This window comes from Gobius niger (assembly GCF_951799975.1).
Source record: "Gobius niger genome assembly, chromosome: 21".
Lineage (NCBI taxonomy): Eukaryota > Metazoa > Chordata > Actinopteri > Gobiiformes > Gobiidae > Gobius > Gobius niger.
The window spans coordinates 14892014-14919549 of NC_136872.1; the positions used below are offsets into that span (position 1 = coordinate 14892014).

Sequence of the window (27536 nt, forward strand, 5' to 3'; positions counted from 1 at the left end):
CTTAATCTTAACAGCTTATTGCATGCATGAAAAAGGTTGGAGAGCGCAGCACATTTGAATCCCAAGTTTTCATTGTTTACGTTAAAATACCAATTTCAGATGCCATTGCACCTGAATAAACCAATGACCGTGTTCTTCCCAAGACTGGCACACTTACATAAACATGGCCTGATAAAATCTATAGCCTTTCCCAAACAGAGCTCCAGTGCCATCCAGAGATAATTTAAAAAGCATGGCTCCAAAAGGGGGGGAAAAAAAGAAAAGGGATTTCGATGAAAGCTAATTCAATTCCACTCACAAACGGATAGGCTTACCCAGCAGACAATAGCCATAGCTGTGGATTGAGTGAAAATATTTCTCAAGTTATTTACAACCTCAAAGACAAAAAGCAGGAGCGAAAGCAACATTATGGTCAAAGAGAATGGACAGCATAAAGCCAAAGTGAATAGTGAAGGAAACATAATTTGGGTGATTGGCAGTGGTCCACAGAGCGACTGCATTCACAGTATTCGGGCAATTTCCCCATCCGAGGCGATTTATCTCATTTAAATAAAAAAGGAAAAACAAAAGTAACTCGAACAAGGCAGATGTCATTCTCAACCATTCACTAAAGTCGGCTCCATCGTTACTCACATGCTAATTGTTGCTTATGTTTTGCTAGGTTATGTGACTCCCTCCAAAAATGTATCACAGTTTGGTTCACTTAAAGCAGCACTAAGTAACGCGTTTACCTTAACAAATCCTTTTCGTTGTCTCTCTGGGGGTAATACAAGTGTTAATGGGACGTCTTTCATCTCCCGTGGTGTCTCTGTCCGGAAAACCGCAATTGCAACTTTTCTGCCTCCGTGTCGGAGCCACCAATACACACAAATTGAATCACAAAGAAGAAACTAGCGTGCTAACGGGCAAAGCTAGCCGTGGGCTTGCACCACTTGCACCACCATGTTTGAGCAAAAAAATTCTCTCCATTGTGTAATTGGATGTACAATATCCCTCTCTCCTTCTATCTGTCAGCGTAGTATTTACTCTCACGGACAATTAACGAGTAAAACACTGCAACTTGCTACGACACCTGTAGTGGCGCTTATGGCCTCTAGGGGCATGAGTTACTTAGTACTGCTTTAAGGCACCATTTAACGGAATAATGATGAGGGAGAGAGACATTTCAAAAGCAAACGATTGGCAATACAAGGGTAAGCCATTATGATTTTTAATGGCCATTGGATGTGTATCTGATGCCACAAAAAGCTGAAATTTGATTTGAATAATTGATTCTATGTGATTTAGCATTTAGCCTGGTGCTCACTTTTATATGCTAACCATCTATCTAAAGTAAAATCTCAAAAGATCATTGATTAATCATTTCTACCTCGGCTTTGATATAAGGTAAGGACAGTGCTTCCTAATAATGTCGGGCCATGGACGAATTGGGTGGCAAGTGAAATTTTATTGTGAATAATCGCTGTGTAGTGTCCTCAAACACAGCTTTTATCAGCTCTATCAGGTCTAACTAACTATTTATCCCACTGTGAGTCAAACACTGTCCCTGTTTGGTGTCCCGAGGGAAGAGGTGTACAACCGGTCCCACTAAAGAGTCTGGTTTGGAGGAAAAAGGTTGTTCTACATCACATTGCCATTGGCCACTGGAGCCCCTGGTCTGGAGCAGGAAGATCTCACATTGTGCCCCTCCTATGCGAAAAAGGTTGCGCCTAGTCTGCGTTTAGAAACATAAGGTATATTTCTGATGAGGGAGCAACATTATAGCATGGTAGAAAGCTTTCAAAAATATATCAATTGTACAATACCCCCAACCCCTGTTAAAGAGTCAATAGCTCTGCAGTCTAAGAAGTTCAATAATTTAGCAACACAAATTTCCATTTAGCTTTAGTAAGAATACCCATATGACGCCTTTTCAATTGCAAAAACGATAACGCTATCTAATGAAGCGTCTGGATTACATAAGACAGTGGTTTGAATTTTTTTGTACCCCGTTGCTTTTAAGCCCTGCCAGTATCTCATCTCTGCCCTGGGGTCCGGGTTGGCCCTGTGCACACTGGTGTCTATGTGTGAGGACGATAATGACAATGCGGTTGATGGGGATTCCTAACCATTCACAGATTGCACTGTTTTGCCTCTCTCCTCCAGATCGGATGTGTGTTATTATACGACGGGGAGGAGCGGCGCGCGCACGGCCCGCGGCGCAAAAGTGACTGTAGTAAACAAAAAAGCCAGATACAGTCATCATAGACACTGGCCTTTCTCAACCACACCAAACAACCACAGCCCATTGCGCACGAGCGGCATGCAGATGGCTTTAATGTACTTAGGAGTGCAGTAATACATTCATTTGAAGCCTCAGCTTTGGCTTGAGAATCAAGCGTCAAATTTATCTCAACTGAATTTCATTTTAGGGCTTCTGATATCATCTGCAAACAATAAAAGACCAAAACACTCCTTTGTTCGCAAGTCCAAAATCTAGTCCTGGAAATTGCATAATCCGTGGCTCTTTATCTTGGAGCAAAAATTGTTAAGTGATTAAATTCCATCATACAGTGCCGTGCGTGAGTTTATGAACAAAGGCAGGAAAGTCTTGGGAAATTTGTCCATTGCGTTTGACCAGACAGTGCCTCAGCGCTACCTTTAAGGAGCAGAAAGCCAACTGCGCATGGAGAGCAGATCTCAAACCAGGGTGGATGGGGGGAAACCAGAGCACGCAGAAGAAACCTGGACTCTCACCCACCACATCAAGTAACCAACATCTCAATACAAGACGGTTCTTGTTGTTTTCTCACCAATCTCTTCCTTGCAGCTGCAGCCAGTGCCATCCTTCAATCGGACCACACACCTTTCCGTAATCACAGTAACTCCAGTTGACGAACGTCCCACCAGAGGAGCGCCAACGGTGGCCACACATAAGTTTGTCAAGCGTAGCCAATTTATTATTTGTTGCTTGGTTAACCTTCCACTGGTGCAGTTGAACTCTGACCTTTGGGCCGGAGGAAGCGGGTGACATGTGGCCAACAGGCTGCACAGCGCGGTTTTCTAGGAAGTAACGCTGTCCATATGGTCAGCTATCCTTCAGGTCGATCAAGGCTTTGGCAACAAACAGCCAATCAGGTATATTAGAGCACGAGACTATTATGTATTAAAGCACCATTATGCCTTTTTTTAAGTCCCAGTTAGAGAGTGTATTGTCTGACTTGTTGTTTGGCAGCAGTAGACGCCCAAATGCTTAAAACAACATTGGTTACATAGGGTAAATGTGAGAAAAATGAGCGGGATAAGCGAAGATGCGGTGTAGGGTAAACTAAGGCCAATATGTTTTGATGTGCAAGAAGAAACCAATGTTCTGTGGCAACGTTTTGTAGAAAGTAATACCATTTCCCGTAAATAACGCATGTTCTTATTTGACTCCGTTGAGATAAGAATCCGAAAATAATCTTCAGAGGAGCGATGACTGAGATTTTTCCATGTTTTCCAAAGCTACAGACTTTTTCTGTTTACATCGAAACACGCAAATTGATGCCTTGTTTCTGCCACATTGATCCGGAAAAACGTTGGTTTGGATCGACCGATATTAATAGTCATGTCCACGAATTGAACACATCTGGTCGGAGAAAGCAAAAAAAAAAAAAAGCAAAAAAAAAAAGAAAAAATTCAATACGGCGCTCGAAACATTTGCAAGCAATAACATCCCCTGCTATATACAAGAAAAGCATATGCCGCGCTTTAAATGTGTCCGGGCTGTTTACGCCGGGGCCGCTCTTTTGGCAGACGCCGGGGCTGGGGACGACACACTGGCTTGTTTACATGTTGTCCATATGGCTTTGATTGAGTCGGCGAAGCCAATAGTGAGCATGAAATGAGCCGGGCGGATTCAAAAGCTCCAAGGTCGGCCGACGCTTGTCCTGTTAGGCCTTCATTTATTAAGGGAAATCTCGCTAATGTAACCCTGCGCCATTGCCAGGGCTAATCTAATGCAAAACGTCAATATTGCGGTTCCCGGTAATGTGATTCCGTGGTGACCTATCCTGTTCCAAAGCTGTTGTGCCACAAAATTCACCCACAGTTATCGAACATCGCCGATATCAAGCGCTTCTCTGTTTGTGGGTGACATTTTCCCCCGTCAGTTAGGGAAATGTTCAAATGGACAGCTTATTTATTTACACTACAAGACAAATAGGCCTCGGCTGGCCCCTGCTGCAAGTCTTTCAGCCACGCCAATGTTTCTCAACTATAAATCACCCAACGGATAGAGACGGATGACCCTATTTCACAGGTTAAAAGGCTAGAAATTATGGCGGCGAGCATGAAATCCGAACCAAACGGGGATATTTCAGCCTTTGTGAGGGCACGTTTATACCCTTCCTGCTTCACTGTGGCGGTTTGCGACTTGTAAGACAACCCAATATCATTAAAAATTAAATAAGGAACTGCGAAAAGTGTTGGCAGATTTTATTACGGGCATAAGGCAAAGAAGTATAAGGATTGTAGATCTCCCGGCTGTCATTGGAAACCGTTCAAGCGCGGTATTATAGAGATGCACTTTGTCACTTTGAGCCCACTAATCAAATTTTGCAGGGGGAAGGTCATTCGTATAGACTTCCACATCATAAGAAATGCCTATGCGTGCACAAGTGGTCCCCGGAGGACGGATGACAAAGTTAATGGGCAAAGAGCACTGAGATCTGGGTGGCCGCCAAGATCTGATCTGTTTGGGAGATGGCTAGTTTTTTTTTTTTCCCGAGTTGACAAGACAAACCATTGTGTTGAACCGAATCATTTAGAGAGGTTGAAAACAAACCAGAGGCTGTGATGATAGACAGATAGAGAAGAAGTCAGAAAATGTGCGCGTCACGTGACTGGGTAAATGCAGTCTACTTTAAACAAACCTGCGCAAAGAGAAAAAAAAAAGGTCCATTTATAACGGAGAAAAATGATTTCTGGTGTTTTGAGCCATTCATTTCAAGCACGGTCGAGCACGAAAGAGCACTTATATCCCCGTTTAGAAGCTGCACTCTTATGGAAACGTCAAGCCGCATCGCTGGGAATGATTAGTGCTCAGAGCGTCGACTGAATCGTCAGTGATTACAGACGCAGTTGGCTTTCCAAGTCAATTTCTCATTCCTTAAAACGTCGCTTTATGTTAGATTTGTAAGGGATAGTTCTGCGCGGTTGTGAAAGGAAGAAAAAAAAAGTGTACCGCATCGTTCCAAGGTGTCTCGCGCTGATTTAGGGGGGAAAACGCTGTTAAATTTGCTTGTTGCGTTTGGCCACATGGGAGGAACACTATCCTAGGAATTTCACGCATCTCCAACCTCTTTTTATTTGAAAAAAACAAAAAAAACAAATCACATGCACAGTCACACATGCACAGGCAAAGCACATACCCGGGGTCCTTGGTCTCCTTGATCCCCCTGCAAAAGACAACACTTAGTATAACAAAATTTACCATTGAAATAGAAGAAGTTCACATTCATTTCTCGGTATTGAATCAGAATAATTACAAGGCTCAATCAATATCTTGGCCGGTGGTAACTTTCTGCATATCAATCATCCTATCACTATTATTCCTCTTTCACCAATTTCATGAATCAACACTCCTGTAGTTGAGGCTTCCGTAAAACTGTGCCTAATACTTTAAACCATTCCTATAAATATTGTTAATAGCGCAATCAAAACTATTCTTTGTGGTGGGGGATTAAATCACTTGTGATAACATCTGCTGAACTGGATATCAGTGAGTGGGAGACGGAACGCAGCGGTTTGGTGTGTGAATGCGGCGAAGTCACACTGCCAGGCCAAATGTTACGCCACAAATGAGAAATGGTATTTTCAGATACAGTAAATCTTGCTCTTGTCTTCCCATAGGCACAGAGTTCAGTTGCGATGACTTTTTAACCTCTTACCCCCCCCCGCCTTAACCCGAGTGCATTTTCTTCGGTTTCGCTTTACCCAAACCCACAAAACTTGTTTACCATAATAAATCCTTTTCGGGGTGGGATGACTGGGGGGTCTTTCATCTCCCTCTTGTGTCTCTGGCCAGAAAACCACCCTTGCCACTTCCCTACCTCCAGGTCGGAGCCACCAATACACACTAATGGAATCACAAAGGAGAAGCTAACAGGCTAACGGGAAAAGCTAACTGCAGGCTAGCGCCACTTTAAACAGTATTTACAGCCAAATTTGAGTGAAAAAAAAAGATCTCCATTGTGTAATTGGATGTACAATATCCCTCTCTCCCTTTTCTATCAGTGTATTATTTATTCTCATGGGCAATAACTGAGTAAAAAACCGCAACATGCTACAACACCTGCAGTAGCGCTTATGGCCTCTAGGGGCATGAGTTACTTAGTTCTGCTTTAAGGGATCTTTTTTCTTGCGTTGTTGCCGTGTTGTCATAAATTTTTGACGTTCTTTTGCCGCTTTTTTGTTGCTCCTTTATCACTTGCTCTTTGGGGACTTTTTAAGCACTTTTTGTAGTTTTTTTGTTGCTTTTATGTTACTTTTTTGTTGCTCTTATGTGGCCTTTTGATTTACGCTTTGATGCTTTTTATCAGGAAGCTTTTAGATTTGGGTAATGCCAAACTGGGACAATGTGCTCGGTTCAGGCGGGGGTTGAGAGGTTAAAGCACTCGAGCACATCCTGCAAACATTACCGTCATTGTTTTGTAGCCTGCTTTGATAAAAAACTGCAGCTTTCTCCCATATTAAACCTTGGCGGACTTTGGTTTCAGATGTAAATGAGAGAAGCCCCGCACTTGGACATTGAATTATATCCCTAATCTGTCCCGGAACGGATAAGCGAACATCCCTAACCCCTCTCATTTGCTGCACTCCGCTGCTGGGGCTGGCAGCTTTACAACACCGGCCGCAGCAGTAAAATGAGCTCAACAACTTATCACACGCCGGCAGGAGTTTTTCACTCGCACAAACTCGAATGCGAGGCCTGGGCACTTTCAAATAAAAACAGGCCGTGAAGATTGGGTCCAAAAAAAGTGGGGGTTTTAATGGGGAAAATGTTTGTGAATGGTGCACGCTTGGTTCATCTTGGGTGGGAATGTTTTTTTGTTGTTGTTTTTTGTCGGTTAATGTTTGCAGTGAGGGCGAGATGGCGTGCTTTATATGAGAAGTTTAGGTGCGTGCATGCACTCAATCATCTTAATTAATTGTAACTGATTATTTTTAATAGATGAATTTATCAATGTAAGTTTAAGTGATATTTCAGGATTTTTGACATAGGGCCTCATTTCCTATTTATTTTCCTATATATATATTTTTTTAATTTAAAGAGCTTTGTAGTGCTAGTGCTAGGCTAGCGCATGTCTGACCAAAGCACAGTGCACCTGAGGCAAATCACTTACAACACCAGACTACCGATTTATTTAGCATTTAAGGTAACTTATATTTGAGCAGCATCAGCTTCCTGGGTGCTGGCTACGCAGCGGCGGAGTGATCTGTAAACCGGATCTACAGTAGTTTGTTTACCTGAGGCCGGCATTACTACACGTGGATTTCACAAAGGAGCTTTCTACAAATCAGATATGGCAACGTTTGGAGGACTACCCCATGATTTTGAAGAGGTTTTTAATGCAGGCTACTAGTTACCACAAAACTCTTCAAATATAAGGACTGCATGAAATAAAAAAAAATAAAAAATCTCCAGAAATCAACAACGAGGATAACTAGGAAATGAGGCCCTATGTCAAAAATCCTGCTATACCCCTTTAACTATGTATCTGTATCATTGCCTTATCTGTGCTCACCAAATGCTTACACATTTACTGCAAATTCGCTCCGATCATCGTGTCCTTTCACATGAATATGAGACATAAACATGCACCTGTTTCCACTGCCTTTGCCTGATCCAGAGCTTTTATCATCTCTGTAATGAATGGCGGTCTCATTGGTCTCACAGTTTTAAGCCCAAAGCCGCGGGCGCACATTTGTCCCCGCGTCCTGCCGCGTCATAAAGAGACACTGCGGTTTATTTTGCATGGATCGCTGCAGTTTTATGGAGGAGTGCTCAGCGAGGCATTTAAAAGACTCCAGTTCGGGGCTCGGGCTTTTTCGCTCATTATTATTATTTTTTTATTCCCTCTGCTGCAGATTTGTAAATGTCACTAGAATTTGAAAACTCGAGACTTTCGATTACAAACCACAATGGCCAAGATATATGTTATTGTATAGGAGTGAGTAGTTATAAGTTACACAAACGGTGAAATATTTGATAAGGCTGCAATTGATTCCATATGTTTGAACAAAGGATATCAATTGAAGGGAACTCGCTGGTTCTGGGTGTAAAAATACCATTCATTTTTTGTGACAAATGGAATAGCTTATGGAAAGGTGGGCAGTCACTCACCTTCTCACCCCTTGGACCAGGAGGACCCTGTGAAAAGAACAAAAACATAATAAGACATTGTTTCATTGGGACTTTTTCCCATCACTTCAGTCGTTCGGTGCCATTGGACAAAAAAAAGCAAAACAATTGTAGAAAATTGCAAATAAACTGCCAAGCCTGGGTTGCCAAACGTGACTGCCAAACGTTGCTGAACAAGACTCGACACAAACAGTGACATTTGAAGATTAACAAATTGAGTTTTGATTAAACTAACATTGTTTACTCGTGTGATGGCACGTGATTAAGTTTTCTTGTCATGAGTTGGGAAGGCAGAAACTAAATCATCATAGGTGGTTTACACAAACGCACGGCCAAAGCCAAAGACGAGGCCGAAACTCGGATCCATGTTTACATGATGCAGCACCAAATACAGATTCAACTTAGAATCATCAAGACCAATGATGCAACTGATGGGGCACGGGCTCCTTCTGGCGTCATTTTTCAATCTTTCTTTTTAATCTTACAACATATTTTTGGCATGTTTTGAAAGAACAATCATGCAGTTTAGCCTTGGTTTTAGAACTGGATCTGATTCAGACGCTTTAAGATCTGGCTAAGCCTTGATTTAGTGATGGCGCATAAAGGCCAAGCATGAGGTGAAAGATACGATGCTTCAAGGGTATGCAACACCAGGACCAATAACACAGATCAAGTATTTGTTGAAGTTCACCAAAAAATACAGAAAATATTGCCAATTTCTTCACAAAAAAGAGATTCAAATCCAGTGCACTAGAACTATAGGTTTTGTAGCTTTCAATATGGTTCAATCAGCATGCCGTGACTCTTGGGTGGGCCTCCGTATTTTGAATCGAATGAGGTGTGTATCCATACACTTTCCTCGTAACGATTTAGGATTTAAAATAGCCACTTGGACACGGCTGATGGCGAAGGACCAGGCTCTTTGCCTTAGTTTGAGGTCCAACTTTTGAAAAAAACTCAAAGCTTTTGGAAAATTCGCCATTAGTCCAGCAGTGACTAACTGACCACCCGCTTTGCAAGAATCTTTCTGGGCCACTGCAGAAAAGTCCTGCGCCATCTATAACAATTGAAATTCTTCTACAAAAGCAGCCGGTTCAACAAATTGGACAAAGTTGCCAGAGACTGTAAAATGAGGTTTAAAATGTAATTCTTTCACGTGGAATATTCCAAAATTTGTATTAATCTCTGTTTTATGAGTCTATAAGGGATTGGCTCGTCTAAATTTAACATCTCAGACATGTTGAGGAAGTTTAGGCAGCTTAAAGTTTGTTTGTTTTTTCCCGTCTTGCAGTGAATTGTGTTTGCAGACGTTTGAGAATCTTCACAAAGAATCGTGATGTTAGGAATACGTGAGGAAAGTTCCATCGTTTTACCCCGAACAAACTCCCTTTATGCAGTTTGAAAACAGGAAAAATGGAGCGTCAGTGGTGGCCCCCAGGTGCCTCATGCAGAAAACATTCTTACGGTACGTGAACCTAATTAAAATGTACAACTGGTAAGCTTCACTATAGCATGTTATATAATCTTGACCTTTGAGTTACTTCTGGAGGCAAACCTCTTCTTACTAATGAAGATTGTGGTTTATGAAACGAGTCAAAGCTCTATCGTGGATCTGCAGTAGAGTGGTCTTGGATAATGAGCACTGAATGAGGCCATTTAAATCCACCATTTCATGTTTGCAAGCTCTGTAAAATAGCCAGGTACCACGTTTTTGTATCAGTTAAGAAATTGAACACTTTCATGCACTCAACTAAGAAAAGTGTGCAAAAATTGTTAGCCTCATGATACAGTGATGGTAAAAGCCAAAGTATAAGAAGAGAGTGACAGACGTATTATGGCAACTAGTCAATAATATAAAGAGAAAGTGCTGCCATTTTTATAATAGCTAGTTGGTTTCCATAGACATCCAACATTGTACAGACGCTATGACAGTAATCCACTGGATTCGTCCATAGACCAGTGAACCAGAACAGCAGACTTCTCAGCATAACCAAATCTCCACAGCACATAGTGTAGACCCGAGGTAGGCCAGCAGTTATCCTCAGCCAATTTCTACCACAGTGCATTGTGGGAACAGAGCTGCAGCCAGCTTTCTGCCTGCTCTCTGCCTTTGGACATTAGTTTTGATACAAACTTAACTATCCGTAGCTTTTCGTTTATGTTTAGCAGCGTCGGTGTTGGCGAATGAATGGATTCACTTTAGATCTAAATCGTGTGGCTGTGAACTTGTGCTCTGGTCTCTCATAGAGCAACATCAAGAGTATATTTCATAATTCAATAGACAGAGGTGGAAGTGAGATGTACGGTCTTCTAAACAACATAACTCACATAGAAGTACATGTGCATCAAAATTATTCGGCAGCAACATTTTGAGGATATCAACCGTAACCTAATTTAAAGCAGTATTAAGTAACTTGTTCACCTTTATAAATCCTTTTCGTAGTCCGGGGTAATACAAGTGTTAATGGGATGATCGGGGATCTTTCTTTTCCCCCTGGTGTCTCTGGCCAGGAAACCACAATTGCAACTTTCCTGCCTCCGGGTAGGAGTCACCAATACACACTAATGGAATCATGAAGAAGAAGCTAATAGGCTAACGGGCAAAGCTAAATGCGGGCTATCGCCACTTAAACAGTATTTATAGCCAAGTTTGAGTGAAAAAAATAGATCTCCATTGTGTCAGCGTAGTATTTACTCTCACGGACAAATAATGAGTAAAAAAACGCAACATGCTACGACACCTGCAGTGGCGCTTATGGCCTCTAGGGGCATGAGTTACTTATTACTGCTTTAACAATGGTTATTTTTGGTTTGCGCCCACTGAAAATGATCCCTCTACCCGCTTTATATCTTTATATATCTGCGTGTTAGCCTTGCTGATATACAAGCCTGCCATTGTGTAGGGTGTTGGCTGCTTGAGGCCTATAGGTGGAAAATTAATTACAGTTTAAGATGCCCAATGCAAACTGTTGAATTTCATTCCCACCACTGAAAACACCACAGCCAAGCAACTCATACCGGCATTGTAACATTTTTATTTTTTCATGAAATAGGGCTGTTATAATAATAATTTATGTTTCTTGTTCCAAACTTCCAAAGAAAATCCAGCATATAATAATTCTCACTTTTTTGGAACCACATGTAAAATACACCTCACTGCCAAGATAGTTTTTCTGAACATCTTTTACTCCTTCTCTGTAATGCAAAGTGAAGTTGGTTACATTGTCAGATTTGGATGGCAGAGTTCTCCATGTTGCTTGCGGCTTTGGCTTGAGTTTTCTACATCGTTTTTCTTTTCTTTTTTCTTACATCTCCAGGCAAACCTATTCACATCTTTCTCTCACTCTTTTGTTTCTTACCAACAGCTCATTCGGGCCGTTGCTGGAGTTGGTGGTCGCACATACGGTTTGGCCAGGCCCCAGAAGCTGAAGTATATTCTGGGGTTGAAAAATGCATCTGAATTTCTATCTAGTGTCTTCACGTACACTCAAACTCTAACCCTCAAATATTTTTTTGATAAAGCAGCAGATGATGGAGCTTGTGGCTGTGCCGTTTCCAATAAGAGAGTATAGTGAAGTTGCTGCGTGTTCAGTGCTATGTGCAATGGCATTAAAGCAGTACAGTGTGTGTTTTAAACCACAGACAAGAACATAATAAAGTCAATTTTGTCTTGTCTTTGGTGATTTGACACAGCAAATCATCTGTCAATCATTCTTATAGTGATACATTTCTTATCAAACTTTTTTTTAATAGAGACTTCGCAGAGAAAAGAACATTGACTTGCACTTAGGGGGGGCCTCCCTTTTGGATAATTACTGCATGACCATCAATGTTATGAACGACCAGGCTATTTCGTCAGGGCTCCTGTCTTCTTCCCTCATGGCGCCGGCTTTTGTGCGCCTGGCAGCAGCGTCCTCGATGGGGTTAAGGTCTGGCCTCTGCGGTGGCCAATCCATGTGTGAAAATGACATCTCATGCTCCCTGGACCACATTTTTCACCATTTGAGCCCAATAAATCCCCACTTTGCTATCTTGTGTCTGCGCCACCAAGAAAGAAAAATCTGGCCATTCACTATATTCAGCTAGCCTTAATCCTCGGGCAGAAAACCTTTTAAAAGTATTAATTGTGTACAGGCCAATAGGGAAACCACAACACCTGCATGCTGCCACCAACGCAGGAGGAGAACATGTAAACTCTACAGAAATTAGGAGTGAAGTAACTCATACCCCTAGAGGCCCACTAGACCCCTAGCATGTTGCGTTTTTTTTACTCATTAATTGTCCATGAGAGTAAATACTATGCTGACAGAAAAGACAAAAGGAGAGAGGGATATTGTACATCCAATTACACAATAGAGATCTTTTTTTTTCACTCAAACTTGGCTGTAAATACTGTTTAAGTGGTGCTAGCCCACAGTTAGCTTTGCCCCTTAGCCTGTTAGCTTCTTCTTTGTGATTCCATTAGTGTGTATTGGTGCTCCGGGTCAGAGCAGGGAAAACTGCAAAGTGGTTTTCTGGCCAGAGACACCAGAGGGAGATGAAAGACCTTCCAATCATCACATCAACACTTGTATTACCCCCAGAGGGACCAAGAAAAGGATTTATTAAGGTAAACAAGTTACCAAGTACTGCTTTAAAGTGCAACAGAAAAGCACAGAATCATACTAATAATAGTCTTAAACTTACAATGTGCTTCATATCGTCACATTCCAGTATACAGTTGGGTAAATTCAACATTTTCAGCAAAAGTATATTTTAGTCAAGCAGAAACACTGAGATGAGCCTAGAGCACCTGCCTCGAAGTGCCTTTTGAACACTTGCCAGAGCAGCAGCGGCAGTAAAAGACGACCACAGCTTACTAGGTGCTGATTGGGTTCTCTCCGCTGAGCAGACTAAACCCACAGCCTCCACCACCATGTACTGTTTGCTCCTTTGAAACGGTCTTTTGTGAAACGGCTGTTTAATAGTGTCTATAAAAAGGCCTGCCGTACTCACTAAACTTCTTGGACGCGCTCCAGTGGATACTGTCTGCTGTCTGAGTGATGTGCAAATGATGGGCTGTATAATGAGCAGGTGCGGAGCGTGCTACCAATCATTCCCACATTTCCACATGCTTCTGGGACAGATGGAAGCAAGCAGGGAGCGAGGACTTTCTGTATCTTCACTATCCTTACAGTAAAGTTCAGCTACGGTGTTTAAGTACAGGGTGAAGTAATATTGCTATTTTTGCTGTTGACACCAACAATAAACAATATATTTTGAATTTCCTGAAATCATGTTTCCATTGGTGTCGGCAAGTTTTCTCTTTTTTTCATCCACTCTCTGTCCAAAGACATGCATGTGTTCATTCTAAAATCTAGTACATCTACTTACATTGCTTACCATGTGAGAGTATGACCTTGTCCTTAGCATAAAACATCATTTTTCCAGGCTCTACACAGCCTTAAGTCCATAGTTACTGGATGTTCAGCAAAAGGGAAAGAAACAAAGCTACTACATTTTGTTTATAGTTGCATTTAGGGGCAATAGAGAACGAGATTGAATGTTATGAATTCAACATAATGGAAATGGAAAAGATATTTCAGGGGGAACAAGCTAACACTGTCCAGAGACTTGGCTTTAAAACATTAGCCTTAACACATACAAACTGAGAAAAGAGCTACAGAACAACTTTGTCTGCTGGTCCAGTTTCAACTAGTTTCATTGCACTGAATGTAGCATTTTCCTAGAATATTTAGCAGTTTTGACAGCACAAGGTCCAATCGTGAAGAACTACAGAGTGAAACAACCCTGTTCTGTCTCTTGATTGACACAAGCATCATGGATTTATCAGTGTGACAAAATGTGTAAAACAAACATTGCACTTAACAGACTGACTTTTTTCTTCTCCATAGTGACGTGCCACAATGACACAGTTCCTGGACGAAATTTGGGAATTCAAATTGGATTTGATCTCTTTGTTGTTCCAGTTGCTACGAGACAATCTAACATTCATGAAAATCTTATAAAGCTGAATTTCTTTCCACTTCATGCCCAGCCAGTTTGTCTCAGGCCAATCTTTTCCTTTACTATTTTCAAGTGCCAACACATAATGGGAGTATTTCTTTCTTATGGCCATTCAAATGTTTGCACTCGCGCCTTGTCAATAGTCTCCCTTTGTCCCAGTGCAATTTTCTTCCACAACAAAACGCACTGTTTATTCTTTATTCTGTAGCAGTGCAGCACTTGCAGAGAACTGCTGGGAATGTATTAAGTATTTCTCCATCATTATAGAAGTCTTCGTCACTTCTGAGCCTGTTATGCGGCAGTGCATTCATTCCCATGGAGCAGCAGCGGAAACAGTCTTTTTACAATGGCACATTCTGTGTTTACAAGTGTGTTGCGGCTTTTCTGTTGATGTTCGAAAAACAGCAAAACGATGTGGATTAGCGATGGCTTCGCCGTCTTTCTCTTTCCCAGCATTTCTCAAACTGTGGTACAAGCACCACTGCTGGAAGACTGGCTTCTTCAGGTGGTACTCAAGTTATGCGTGTGCTCCCTTTTGGGTTGGTCTTCAGGTTTTGCCCTAGCTTTTACCTGATTTAGCGGAGGTTTTGACCTAGTCTTGTTCTAGATCAGGTTTATTTCCAGTTTTTCCTTTGGTGGTGCTTGGTAAGAAAATAATAGGAACTAGTGCTCTAACCATAATCATCTATAGTGGTACTAAAAGTTGTTCTACATTCCAGTTTACGATATCACCCATATTGATTTTGTCATCCTGCCTTTTCTATCGTTACTCGCCAAAGTGAACCAGTCGCATGATGGTTTGGGCAGATGTGTACACCGGATGCCTTTCCATCCTGCCACAAACTGCCATACCATACAAGAACTGGAGCAAAATATGAGTGTATTGTCCATGCCTCGAACCTGCGACCTTCTGATTCACAGACAAATGCTTAAACCAGCTGTGTCCAAACTATTTTTTTGCCCGAGGGCCTGATTTTTCCGAAGGCTTTGGCCTCTGGTGGACATAAAACACGAACACCCATTGCTATCACAAATAAAATCCACAATCAGCACCTGAATTGAAGCAAGTACAGTTGACTTTGAGTGAAGAAAATGATCAATAGACTAGATCAATAGATTGTTTGGAGGGCTGCATCTGGTCCCTGGTCCTTGATTTGATTAGACCTGGCTTAGACAATCGCACTGCTGAAGATAAATCATGTGCATTTCGATTCTCAAACCTATTCTCAGACTTCCATGGATCTCCCTCTTTTTGTGTCAGTGTGCTGTAAACCGTCAGCCAAGCCGGGATAAAGCTGAACATCCAAGCACTCAAACCAAAATTTGCTTCGTAAACCATCATCCTAATTTCACATTGTCTTCGGTTCCTCTTTAAATCCCGGACGCCCATTCTCCTCATTCCTCCTCTCCGGTAATTTTGCGCAGAACGTGACAGATGAAAACTTGACATCCTCTCAGACGCAGGCAGCAGAAACGGAGCTGGCCCGCGTCCACTGATTTAGCTGTTGTTGACATGAGCAACATGATTCCCCACGGTTTGGCTGCACAATCTTGTAAAGCAATCCACCTAATCCGACGAAATACGGAAAGTCATGGAATGGGAATAGCCTTGTAACCCCTGTCTGGAGCGGAGCTGTATTAGTTTTCATCATGGCGACCCGGGATCCAAAAAAGTCTATCTATCAAAAAGAGCTCACATCCACGCTGGAGCAAGTGGGCCAAGTTAGCTGGCAGCCGCTTCGAAGTCGAACCCGATCCCACATGGATTCAATCATTTCACCCCGGAGCATTGGCATCTCCAGGGCCAACAACTACTGCTTTTACAACCTGCGTTTTACAGGCGCACAGCTTTCTCACAAGCAGCCCTACACAATATGCATAAACATGTGTGTACACAGGAAGCCGTGGGGCAGGGAGTCCAGGAGGCGGCAAGTGTTGACAAAGGGGCGAGTGAGTGAAGAGGGGCAGGTGAGGAGTGCTACTGGCCACAAAAGCAGGACACGGGCCAAAGCAAAGCGTCCGACTGGGGCCAAATCCTGACTTGTGCGCTCGTTTGATGCGAAAGCGAAAATATTAACTGGCCATTTGTGCAAATAGCTATAAAAGTTAACATACTTTGACTTTATTTTTCTGTTTTTCTCATAAACTCGACATACCAAACAAAGTGGTGAAGCCATAAATTTCTCTAATGCGAGAGCCAAATTTGAAGAACATGTTAGGCTTATTTTGTGTTGTTCTCATAGTACAATTGTAGTCGTTTCGACTTACCATATAAGTTTAATTTAAATGTCCATCACTCATTAATAGTTGATGTTTTTACTGTATGAAATCCAAATACCATCTATGGACTAAAGCAGTACTAAGTAACTTGTTTACCTTAATAAATCCTTCCCATAGTCCCTCTGGGGGTAATACAAGTGTTAATGAGATGATAGGGGGGTCTTTCATCTCCCCCTGGTGTCTCTGGTCAGAAAATCCCAATTGCGACTTCGCTGCCTCCAAGTCGGAGGCCCCAATACACAATAATGGAATCACGAAGAAGAAGCTAACAGGCTAACGGGCAAAGCTAATTGTGAGCTAGCCTCACTTTAACAGTATTTACAGCCAAATTTGAGTGAAAAAAATTATATCCATTGTGTAATTGGATGTACAATATCCCTCTCTCCCTTTGTCTTTTTGGTCAGCTCAGTATTTACTCTCATGGACAATTAATGAGTAAAAAAACGCAACATGCCACGACACCTGCAGTGGTGCTTATGACCTCTAGGGGCATTAGTTACTTAGTTCTGCTTTAAAGGAATAGGCCACCGTTTTTACATACTGAGATATGTTCTTACCTTAGCTTTGACGAGTTCTATTGGACCTGTCTGGTCTTCCCCCGTGCCTTCAATCACGTAAACACAGCGCAGACGGCGTTAGCATTTAGCCTCTCCCTCTCTCCTCTATAGCTCCAAAACAGGTCAAGATAGAAGCTACCAAGTTCTTCCACGTTTCCCCTATTTAAATATGGTTACGTGAAGTGTTACACTACAAAGTATAATTACACAAAATTAAACAATGTGGATTTTCTAAGCGGATAAAAGGGGGAACTATATTGTAAGGCGTAATAATACCAGGAGTAGTTCGAAATCCGCGCAGTAATCTTCACTTTACTGCGCAGTAATCTTCACTTTACTGTGCGGATGCCAAACTACTCCTGGTATTATTACGCCTTACAATATAGTTCCCCCTTTTATCCGCTTAGAAAATCCACATTGTTTAATTTTGTGTAATTATACTTTGTAGTGGAACACTTCACGTAACTATATTTAAATAGGGAAAACGTGGAAGAGCTTGGTAGCTTCTATCTTGACCTGTTTTGGAGCTATAGTGGAGAGCAGGAGAGGCTAAATGCTAACGCCGTCTGCGCTGTGTTTACGTGATAGAAGGCACGGGGGAAGACCAGACAGGTCCTAAAGAACTCGTCAAAGCTAAGGTAAGAACATATCTCAGTATGTAAAAACGGTGGCCTATTCCTTTAAGGGTAGGATATGAGCAACCATTGATCATTCATTCATCAATGGAAATTTAAATTCGTAGTAAAGTATTTTGATAGTTAGAGAACCTATATCACAATTCAGAAACATTTTAAGGACACTACAAAGATACACCATTGGCAAATGCATAAGGCATACATAAGGCACAATAAAATCAAAGCATGTATTTTGATTAGTACCATATCACTTATCTGACTCTTTTATGAGTTCAGCAAATGTTTGGGCTCTTGGAATTGTTTAAAATGTACATAGTAGCAGAAGTTTTCAGATAAATCACAATCTAAATCGTGCAGCCCTATGAAGCATGGTGAATTGTAGGCGACCAAGGAGGATTTTTTTAATGAAGTGAAGAACGACATGATGTTTCTTTTACATGAGAGCAGACGGGGCACAGTTTTAAAACTTTATGGAAGCAAGTGATTCGCTGTTATGCAAGAAGTGAATAAAGTACTTTGCCACTTGCACGTGAGCTGCCAGTCAAGAAATAATTCCAAATTCTATAAGCAATTTACGACTTGACAGGGGGCAAGAGACCTGTCAATCTCATCTGCCACTCAAACGTTAACAAGAATCATTGCCTTTTTATCTTGTTGACATCTTGACTTGCAACGAGACTGCTGACTTACGTTGTCATTAGGCAATTTTTGTGCAATTTTTCTTCGTTTTCTTGCTGAATGAATAAATCAATACCGCCGCGCTCCCGTTGTGAGTGACATATCTCTAAGTCTCTCCATCTGGTAGGTCTACTGCTGCCTTAGCTGTTTCGCTCTTTGCCTGGGGGGAAGTTTTTCAACTTAATGGAGGATGGGGATGTGAGTAATCAGAGTCGAATGGGCAGGATCGGACAACCACAAGTGGCTGGTGGAAATGTGGACATCGAGGTTAGGCAGGGATAGAAAACCACATTGAAACGGCGGACTTCGCTGTGGCATCTGGTTCCCATATACACAGCATATCACAATTAGGAGAAGCTGAGAGCGTGTGCATGCATTTTTTTGTGCCGAAAGACTATTGTTGTGCACGTGTTGTTTGTCAATGAAACCTGCGGTGGGATTAAGCTAGGTGTTCGTTACATGCAGTATGCGTAGCGTCAAAGAAGGAGATTTTGGACTTGAGGAGAGGAGGTGTTTAAACAGCTTTGAGCAAAATTGTAGGCGTTGCATCCAAATAACAAACCTAACCTTTCGCTGGACAACAGCAAGCACAGTATCCTTGTCATAGGTTTGAATAAGGGACAATTTTCCATTCGCAGAAGTATCTCCTCTGCTTCAGTTTCAACCGCACTGGCTTCTTGTCGAACGAAGATGCAGGAAAATTATCCTTAGCACAAATGCCGTCAAGTGTTTCTTTCCAACATTAGTTTCGAACCGTGCCAAGGCCTATACCAAGTTAAGGTAGTGGCCGTCCCTGCGAGAATTCGGTCAATTTAACCAGTGACGGATGCTTTTCAACACCATAGCGCAAAACCGTACATTTGGGCTGAGTTCTGCTTCTTGTCATTTGCAGACAGACATGGGATGGGTACAGCATTTACGTCAAGAAAGGTCATTTGAGTTTTGTCAAATTGAGTGCCAACAGCTCGAGAGCGATGCAGTCAAAGAGAATACTGTACTAGGATGAAGAGGATAGGGCTATACAATGACGCAAATGATCTGCTGGCTCACCCTGAAAGGGAAGTTTGCCAAAAAGTTTCCAAATTCATCACATAAAGAATCCCACATGATTGGAAACATAAGTGTTGGCAATTACCCCGGTTAGTGATCATGGGTTCAAGCTTGGGCACATGTTGGACAATTGTTAGTCACTAGTGGGCAACTGCAGTTAGTTAAAAGACCCACCTCTTGATCTTGAACTAGTGTGGTTTAGTCTGTGCTGTTTTAGGTTTATAAAAAACAGGGATTCAACCTTCAGTTTCTGGTAGAACATTGGGCATACCATCCAGTCAACTTTCATTTACTCACTATAGGCAAATTTGATTCTCCAATTGACCAATGGATGTCTTCGATGGGAAGATGCACCCCTTCCAACTTTATTTCCACTCCGAGTGAACTGGCACCTCTTGCTCGGCTGTCCTTCAGGCTCCAGCTGGGACATGTTTTATTAACAATGGTAAGGCTGCCATGAATAGCACATGATGAATAGCGGGCACCATAGTCTTTGCTTCACCCCTGCATGCGTAAAAGGTCCTACATTATGTACTATTCAGATGCTTGAACAACTTTTTGACACCTCAGGCTGTGGTGTTTCATGCTTTATAACTTACATAATGTATTTGTTTATGGAAAGCATACAATTACAAGCATACAAAACGCCTGGACTGAATCCATTTGAAAATGACTTATTATCTGTTAGCAAAGACATGGGTATCAGTACAGCGACGATCAAAGAAGTCCTGCCACCAAAACATAGGAACATCAGTGTTTAACTATTGAGACTGAATCACTCAAAAAATGAATGAGACAGCAAAACTTATCAGCAAATGATATTATAACATGCTCGGGAAATGTCTGTTTAGCAGTTTAAAATCTTGGTACCAGTGCAGTACAACAGATCAAATTGCTGGAAACTGTCTAAACTTGAGGTCTTTAATCCCGGCAGAGAAGCAACACTTGAACATACTTGAAGTCTCGAAGCGCAGTGGCCTGGCATGCGTCTCCAATGTGGGACTGAGGCATGCTTTAGCGGGCTGCACTCGGTTTTGGTGTTTCCAACATTGTATCGCTTTCAAATATGTGCCTTTTCCTTCAAACCGAGATTTCAAAGCGGCTTCTTTTATAACCCTGTATAATTCTAATTTACTATGGCATGCAGAGGCAGTGCACGGGGCTGGTGGTACAGTGGGCAGCGAGGTGCAGTCTCGGGGATGGTATTTTATGCTTGATTGGCGCTAAATGGTGTGCGCACACAGTGGTTGGAGCATCGGCTTGATGTTTTGACACAGTGCGCCCTTGAGGAGCCGCAGAGAAGATGAGGAATACGATAAAAAATGAGAAGTGACGACTGGATCACCCCACAGGCCTCTCTAACCTCTATTTCAGTGGCAAGAGTTGATACACTTTTGTACTTCTAGCCAAGATCTCAATGTCATCTATAGTATACTGATAATAACATGCTATTGATAATAACATGCTTTTAATATGAGGTAAAAATGTATCTCCTGATTGCTCTGCTCCACTGGTTGATGTCACGAGGTGGTTCACTCTTTAATTACCGTATTTTCCAGACTATATGTCGAACTATTTTTCATAGTTTGGCTGGGGGTGCGACTTAAACTCAGGTGCGACTTATATATCAAGTCGCACCTGAGTATATAAATATATAATTTCACATGTTTGCCATATTCACACTGACAGCCACTCGAGGGCGCTCTAGGCTTGTGTGGCAGCATCTGCTACTCCTGTACCACTGAAGAATTAACAAACGGTAATCGAACAGCAGAACGAAAGTTTGGAGTGAGCTAGAAACTTGTCGGGGACTGGCGAAAACGCGGAGGTTACTCTTGTGGAATGAAGAAAACAAAAATCAGCTAATCGCGGGCTAAAAGCTAGATGGTCATGACGAGAGGAACAATTTCGCAAATGGGAGCTTGAACAACATGATGCCGGGAGAGGCTTGTCAACATTGCAGTTACGCCTCCAGACCCAGGTAGTTGCCAATGGTGCGACTTATACTCCGGAGCGACTTATATATGTTTTTTTCTTCTTCATTATGCATTTTTTGGCTGGTGCGACTTATACTCCAGAGAGCGACTTATAGTCCGGAACATACGGTAATTCGTAATATAGGACAGGAATATTCTGACTCCACTTCTATGATGACTTTCTTTTTATTCTCAAAGCTAAAAATATGAATGACAACTCTCTTTACAACTTCTGGCAAAGAATACTCATAACAACACAAGGAAATCGCACTGACAAGCCAGGTCAACAAAGCGAATCACACGTCGAAGCACCGATCACAATCTGCCAATGAGGAGCACTCTTGATTTGATTGAGGAGCGCCTCTCCCTGTGTCCACAAACCGCACCCCCCCCCCCGCTGCGTTCATCAGCCCGGAGAACAAGCAACAATTAAAGCCGCAAGCGGCATCGAACGGCCCTCGCGGGCCGTGCCTCCTTTAGCGCCTCTATGTAACCGTACCTAGGGCTCCAGCGTGGCCGAACTGCATTTTATTGTCCTGATGTGCCATTAATTTTTGTCAGTAAACATCTCAGCTACATTTTTAGCCACTCCATGTAAGCAATGGCTCCAGCCTGCAGAGGGCGCTAGCGCGCCCGTAATCTTTTTAATTTAAGAGATAGCATCAGACGGCCCTGGCGGGCCGTACTTCCATGACCACTGTCCACAAGCTCCTGACAGGGGGCGCTAACGCGCTGTAATGTTGCATAATGTGACATTTATGTGTCAGCCCCATTACAATAACATGGGGGGCCCCGGGCATCACCATGGCAACACCGTACAAAGTACGATATGGGTCTCATTGGCTTTTTGGATCGGGACGCCATCAACTATTTTTGTACCGAATTTCATCCATTTCCGACAAACTAATTTTTTTCCCATAATGCATTTTTTCTTCTGCACCTGGAGGGGGCGCTATCGCGCCCAATGGCACTTTTTCCACATTTGTTGCGTCCAGGGGTGAAAGGTCAACAAAATGTATATTTCCGATTTTTAATCGGAGTTTGTTTGTGCGAATGGGAGCGATTTTTAGTTTTTGATGAATCGCAAAATACTTCGGAAAGATTGCGGCTTCGCCACAAACGAACCATAAAACTTAGCCAAAAAATTTGGATAACTTTTGATGCCCCACATCTGGAGATGAGCTGGAGCGATTTTGAGCTCATTTGGTGAAACGCCCTAGGAGGAGTTCGTTAAAATGCGATGGCACCGAAAACGCTGACTCAGCATTCTCCAGAATTCCTGTGAAAATGGCGGACTTCCGGTTTGTCAGGGGGCGTGGCCACTATAATATATTTTTTTTGTCGTCACATGACGAATATCTGTACCGAATCTCGTTGCTCTACGACAAAGTTGACATTGGCCCGGGTTGGTCCCGCCTCCATAGACGCAATGTATTTTGATTCACCATGGCAACACCGTACAAATTACGATATGGGTCTCATTGGCTTTTTGGATCGGGACACCATCAACTATTTTTGTACCGAATTTCATCCATTTCCGACAAACTAATTTTTTTCCCATAATGCATTTTTTCGTCTGCACCTGGAGGGGGCGCTATCGCGCCCAATGTTACTAATTCGCATTTGCTGCGTCCATGGCTGAAAGGTCAATAAAATGTATATTTCCGATTTTTAATCGGAGTTTGTTTGCGCAAATGGGAGCGATTTTTAGTTTTTGATGAATCGCAAAATACTTCGGAAAGATTGCGGCTTCGCCGCAAACAAACCGTAAAACGTAGCCAAAAAATTTGGATAACTTTTGATGCCCCACATCTCGAGATGAGCAGGAGCGATTTTGAGCTCATTTGGTGAAACGCCCTAGGAGGAGTTCGTTAAAATGCGACGTCAGCGTAAACGCTGACTCAGCATTTTCCAGACTTCCTGTCAAAATGGCAGACTTCCGGGTTGTCAGGGGGCGTGGCCACAATAATATTTTTTTTTTGTCGTCACATGACGAATATCTGTACCAAATCTCGTCGCTCTACGACAAAGTTTATTTCGGCCCCTCCCCCATTGGCGTAATGTATTTTGATTTTTGTAGGTGGCGCTGTCGCGCCATTTTTTATTTCCCCAATATGAAACACACATTTAAATTAATTTTTCACCGGACCTGAATTTTGGGCAAAGTTTGGTGAGTTTTCGACTATGTTCAGGGGGTCAAATTCCTGCTCAAAGAGCAGAAGAAGAAAGAAGAAGAAGAAAGAAAGAAAGAATAATTAAAGCCGCAAGCGGCATCGAACGGCCCTCGCGGGCCGTGCCTCCTTTAGCGCCTCTATATAACCGTACCTAAGGCACCAGCGTGAACGAACTGCATTTTATTGTCCTGATGTGCCATTAATCTTTGTGCGTAAACATCTCAGCTACATTTTTAGCCTCTCCATGTGAACAATGGCTCCAGCCTGCAGAGGGCGCTAGCGCGCCCATAATCTTTTTAATTTCACAAGTAGCATCAGACGCCCCTGACGGGCCGTACTTCCATGACCACTGTCCACAAGCTCCTGACAGGGGGCGCTAACGCGCTGTAATGTTGTATAATGTGAGATTTATGTGTCAGCCCCATTGGATAACATGGGGGGCCCCGGGCGTCACCATAGCAACACCGTACAAAATAAGATATGGGTCTCATTGGCTTTTTGGATCGGGACGCCATCAACTATTTTTGTGCCGAATTTCATGGATTTCCGACAAACTAATTTTTTTCCCATAATGCAATTTTTCTTCTGCACCTGGAGGGGGCGCTATCGCGCCCAATGTCACTTTTTCACATTTGTTGTGTCCAGGGGTGAAAGGTCAATAAAATGTATATTTCCGATTTTTAATCTGAGCTTGTTTATGCGAATGGGAGCAATTTTTAGTTTACGATGAATCGCAAATTTCTTGGGAAAGATTGCGGCTTCGCCGCAAACAAACCGTAAAACTTGGCCAAAAAATTTGGATAACTTTTGATGCCCCACATCTCGAGATGAGCTGGAGCGATTTTGAGCTCATTTGGTCAAACGCCCTAGGAGGAGTTCGTTAAAATGCGACGTCAGCGAAAACGCTGTCTCAGCATTTTCCAGACTTCCTGTCAAAATGGCGGACTTCCAGTTTGTCAGGGGGCGTGGCCACAATAATATTTTTTTTTTGTCGTCACATGACGAATGTCTGTACCGAATCTCGTCGCTCTACGACAAAGTTGACGTTGGCCCCGGTTGGTCCCGCCTCCATAGACGCAATGCATTTTGATTCACCATGGCAACACCGTACAAAATACGATATGGGTCTCATTGGCTTTTTGGATCGGGATGCCATCAACTATTTTTGTGCCGAATTTCATCCATTTCCGACAAACTAATTTTTTTTCCCATAATGCATTTTTTCCTCTGCACCTGGAGGGGGCGCTATCGCGCCCAATGTCACTTTTTCACATGTGTTGCGTCCAGGGGTGAAAGGTCAATAAAATGTATATTTCCGATTTTTAATCGGAGTTTGTTTATGCGAATGGGAGCGATTTTTAGTTTTTGATGATTCGCAAAATTCTTCGTAAAGATTGCGGCTTCGCCGCAAACAAACCGTAAAACTTAGCCAAAAAATTTGGATAACTTTTGATGCCCCACATCTCGAGATGAGCTGGAGCGATTTTGAGCTCATTTGGTCAAACGCCCTAGGAGGAGTTCGTTAAAATGCGACGTCAGCGAAAACGCTGTCTCAGCATTTTCCAGACTTCCTGTCAAAATGGCGGACTTCCAGTTTGTCAGGGGGCGTGGCCACAATAATATTTTTTTTTTGTCGTCACATGACGAATGTCTGTACCGAATCTCGTCGCTCTACGACAAAGTTGACGTTGGCCCCGGTTGGTCCCGCCTCCATAGACGCAATGCATTTTGATTCACCATGGCAACACCGTACAAAATACGATATGGGTCTCATTGGCTTTTTGGATCGGGATGCCATCAACTATTTTTGTGCCGAATTTCATCCATTTCCGACAAACTAATTTTTTTTCCCATAATGCATTTTTTCCTCTGCACCTGGAGGGGGCGCTATCGCGCCCAATGTCACTTTTTCACATGTGTTGCGTCCAGGGGTGAAAGGTCAATAAAATGTATATTTCCGATTTTTAATCGGAGTTTGTTTATGCGAATGGGAGCGATTTTTAGTTTTTGATGATTCGCAAAATTCTTCGTAAAGATTGCGGCTTCGCCGCAAACAAACCGTAAAACTTAGCCAAAAAATTTGGATAACTTTTGATGCCCCACATCTCGAGATGAGCTGGAGCGATTTTGAGCTCATTTGGTGAAACGCCCAAGGAGGAGTTCGTTAAAATGCGACGTCAGCGAAAACGCTGACTCAGCATTCTCCGGGCTTCCTGCCAATATGGCGGACTTCCGGCTAGTCAGGGGGCGTGGCCACTATAATATTTTTTTTTTGTCGTCACATGACGAACGTCTGTACCGAATCTTGTCGCTCTACGACAAAGTTTACTTCGGCCCCTCCCCCATTGGCGTAATGTATTTTCACTTTTGTAGGTGGCGCTGTCGCGCCATTTTTTTTTTCCCCAATATGAAACACACATTTTAATTAATTTTTCACCGAACCTGAATTTTGGGCAAAGTTTGGTGAGTTTTCGACTATGTTCAGGGGGTCAAATTCCTGCTCAAAGAGCAGAAGAAAGAAAGAAGAAGAAGAAGAAGAAGAAAGAAGAAAGAATTAAAGCCGCAAGCGGCATCGAACGGCCCTCGCGGGCCGTGCCTCCTTTAGCGCCTCTGTTGCCACAACCCTACCAAGGGCGCCAGCATTGCCACACTGCATTTTATTGCACCGATGTGCCATTAATCGTTGTCAGTAAACATCAAAACAACATTTTTAGCCCCTCCATGTGAATAATGGCTCCAGCCTGCAGAGGGCGCTAGCGCGCCCGTAATCTTTTTAATTTCACAATTAGCGTCAGACGGCCCTAACGGGCCGTACTTCCATGATCACTGTCCACAAGCTCCTGACAGGGGGCGCTAACGCGCTGGAGTGTTGCATAATGTGAGATTCATGTGTCAGTCCCAATACGATAACATGGGAGGCCCTGGGCGTCACCATAGCAACACCGTACAAAATACGATATGGGTCTCATTGGCTTTTTGGATCGGGACGCCATCAACTATTTTTGTGCCGAATTTCACCCATTTCCGACAAACTAATTTTTTTCCCATAATGCAATTTTTCTTCTGCACCTGGAGGGGGCGCTATCGCGCCCAATGTCACTTTTTCACATTTGTTGCGTCCAGGGGTGAAAGGTCAATAAAATGTATATTTCCGATTTTTAATCGGAGTTTGTTTGTGCGAATGGGAGCGATTTTTAGTTTTTGATGAATCGCAAAATACTTCGGAAAGATTGCGGCTTCGCCGCAAACAAACCATAAAACTTAGCCAAAAAATTTGGATAACTTTTGATGCCCCACATCTCGAGATGAGCTGGAGCGATTTTGAGCTCATTTGGTGAAACGCCCTAGGAGGAGTTCGTTAAAATGTGATGTCAGCGAAAACGCTGACTCAGCATTCTCCGGGCTTCCTTTGAAAATGGCGGACTTCCGGTTTGTCAGGGGGCGTGGCCACAATAATATTTTTTGTTTGTTGTCACATGACGAATATCTGTACCGAATCTCGTCGCTCTACGACAAAGTTTACTTCGGCCCCTCCCCCATTGGCGTAATGTATTTTGACTTTTGTACGTGGCGCTGTCGCGCCATTTTTTTCCCCCCCAAAATAAAACACATATTTAAATTAATTTTTCACCAAAATTGAATTTTGGGCAAAGTTTGGTGAGTTTTCGACAATGTTCAGGGGGTCAAATTCCTGCTCAAAGAGCAGAAGAAAGAAAGAAGAAGAAGAAGAAGAAGAAAGAAGGCCGTGCCTCCTTTAGCGCCTCTGTAACACCACTACATTTTATTGCCCTGATGTA

The 27536-nt window shown here is 42.7% G+C and overlaps 1 protein-coding gene and 1 long non-coding RNA gene across 8 annotated transcripts in view; one reads left to right on the top strand and one right to left on the bottom strand.

The window, feature by feature from the left end:
- Positions 1-8428, bottom strand: part of col25a1 (collagen type XXV alpha 1 chain) — a 52177-nt gene extending 43749 nt beyond the window's left edge. For all 7 annotated transcript variants that reach the window (XR_013794059.1, XM_079580385.1, XM_079580383.1 and 4 more), the window contains exons 1-2: positions 8366-8428; positions 5391-5417 (exon numbers count right to left, since the gene is read on the bottom strand). Coding sequence is in view for 6 of the 7 variants with exons in the window: in XM_079580385.1 (XP_079436511.1) it covers positions 5391-5417; positions 8366-8413 (75 nt within the window). In the remaining variant the exon portion in view is untranslated. The remainder of the gene's footprint in view (positions 1-5390; positions 5418-8365) is intronic.
- Positions 1-27536, top strand: part of LOC306980883 — a 469430-nt gene that overhangs the window by 28720 nt on the left and 413174 nt on the right. The window lies entirely within an intron of this gene.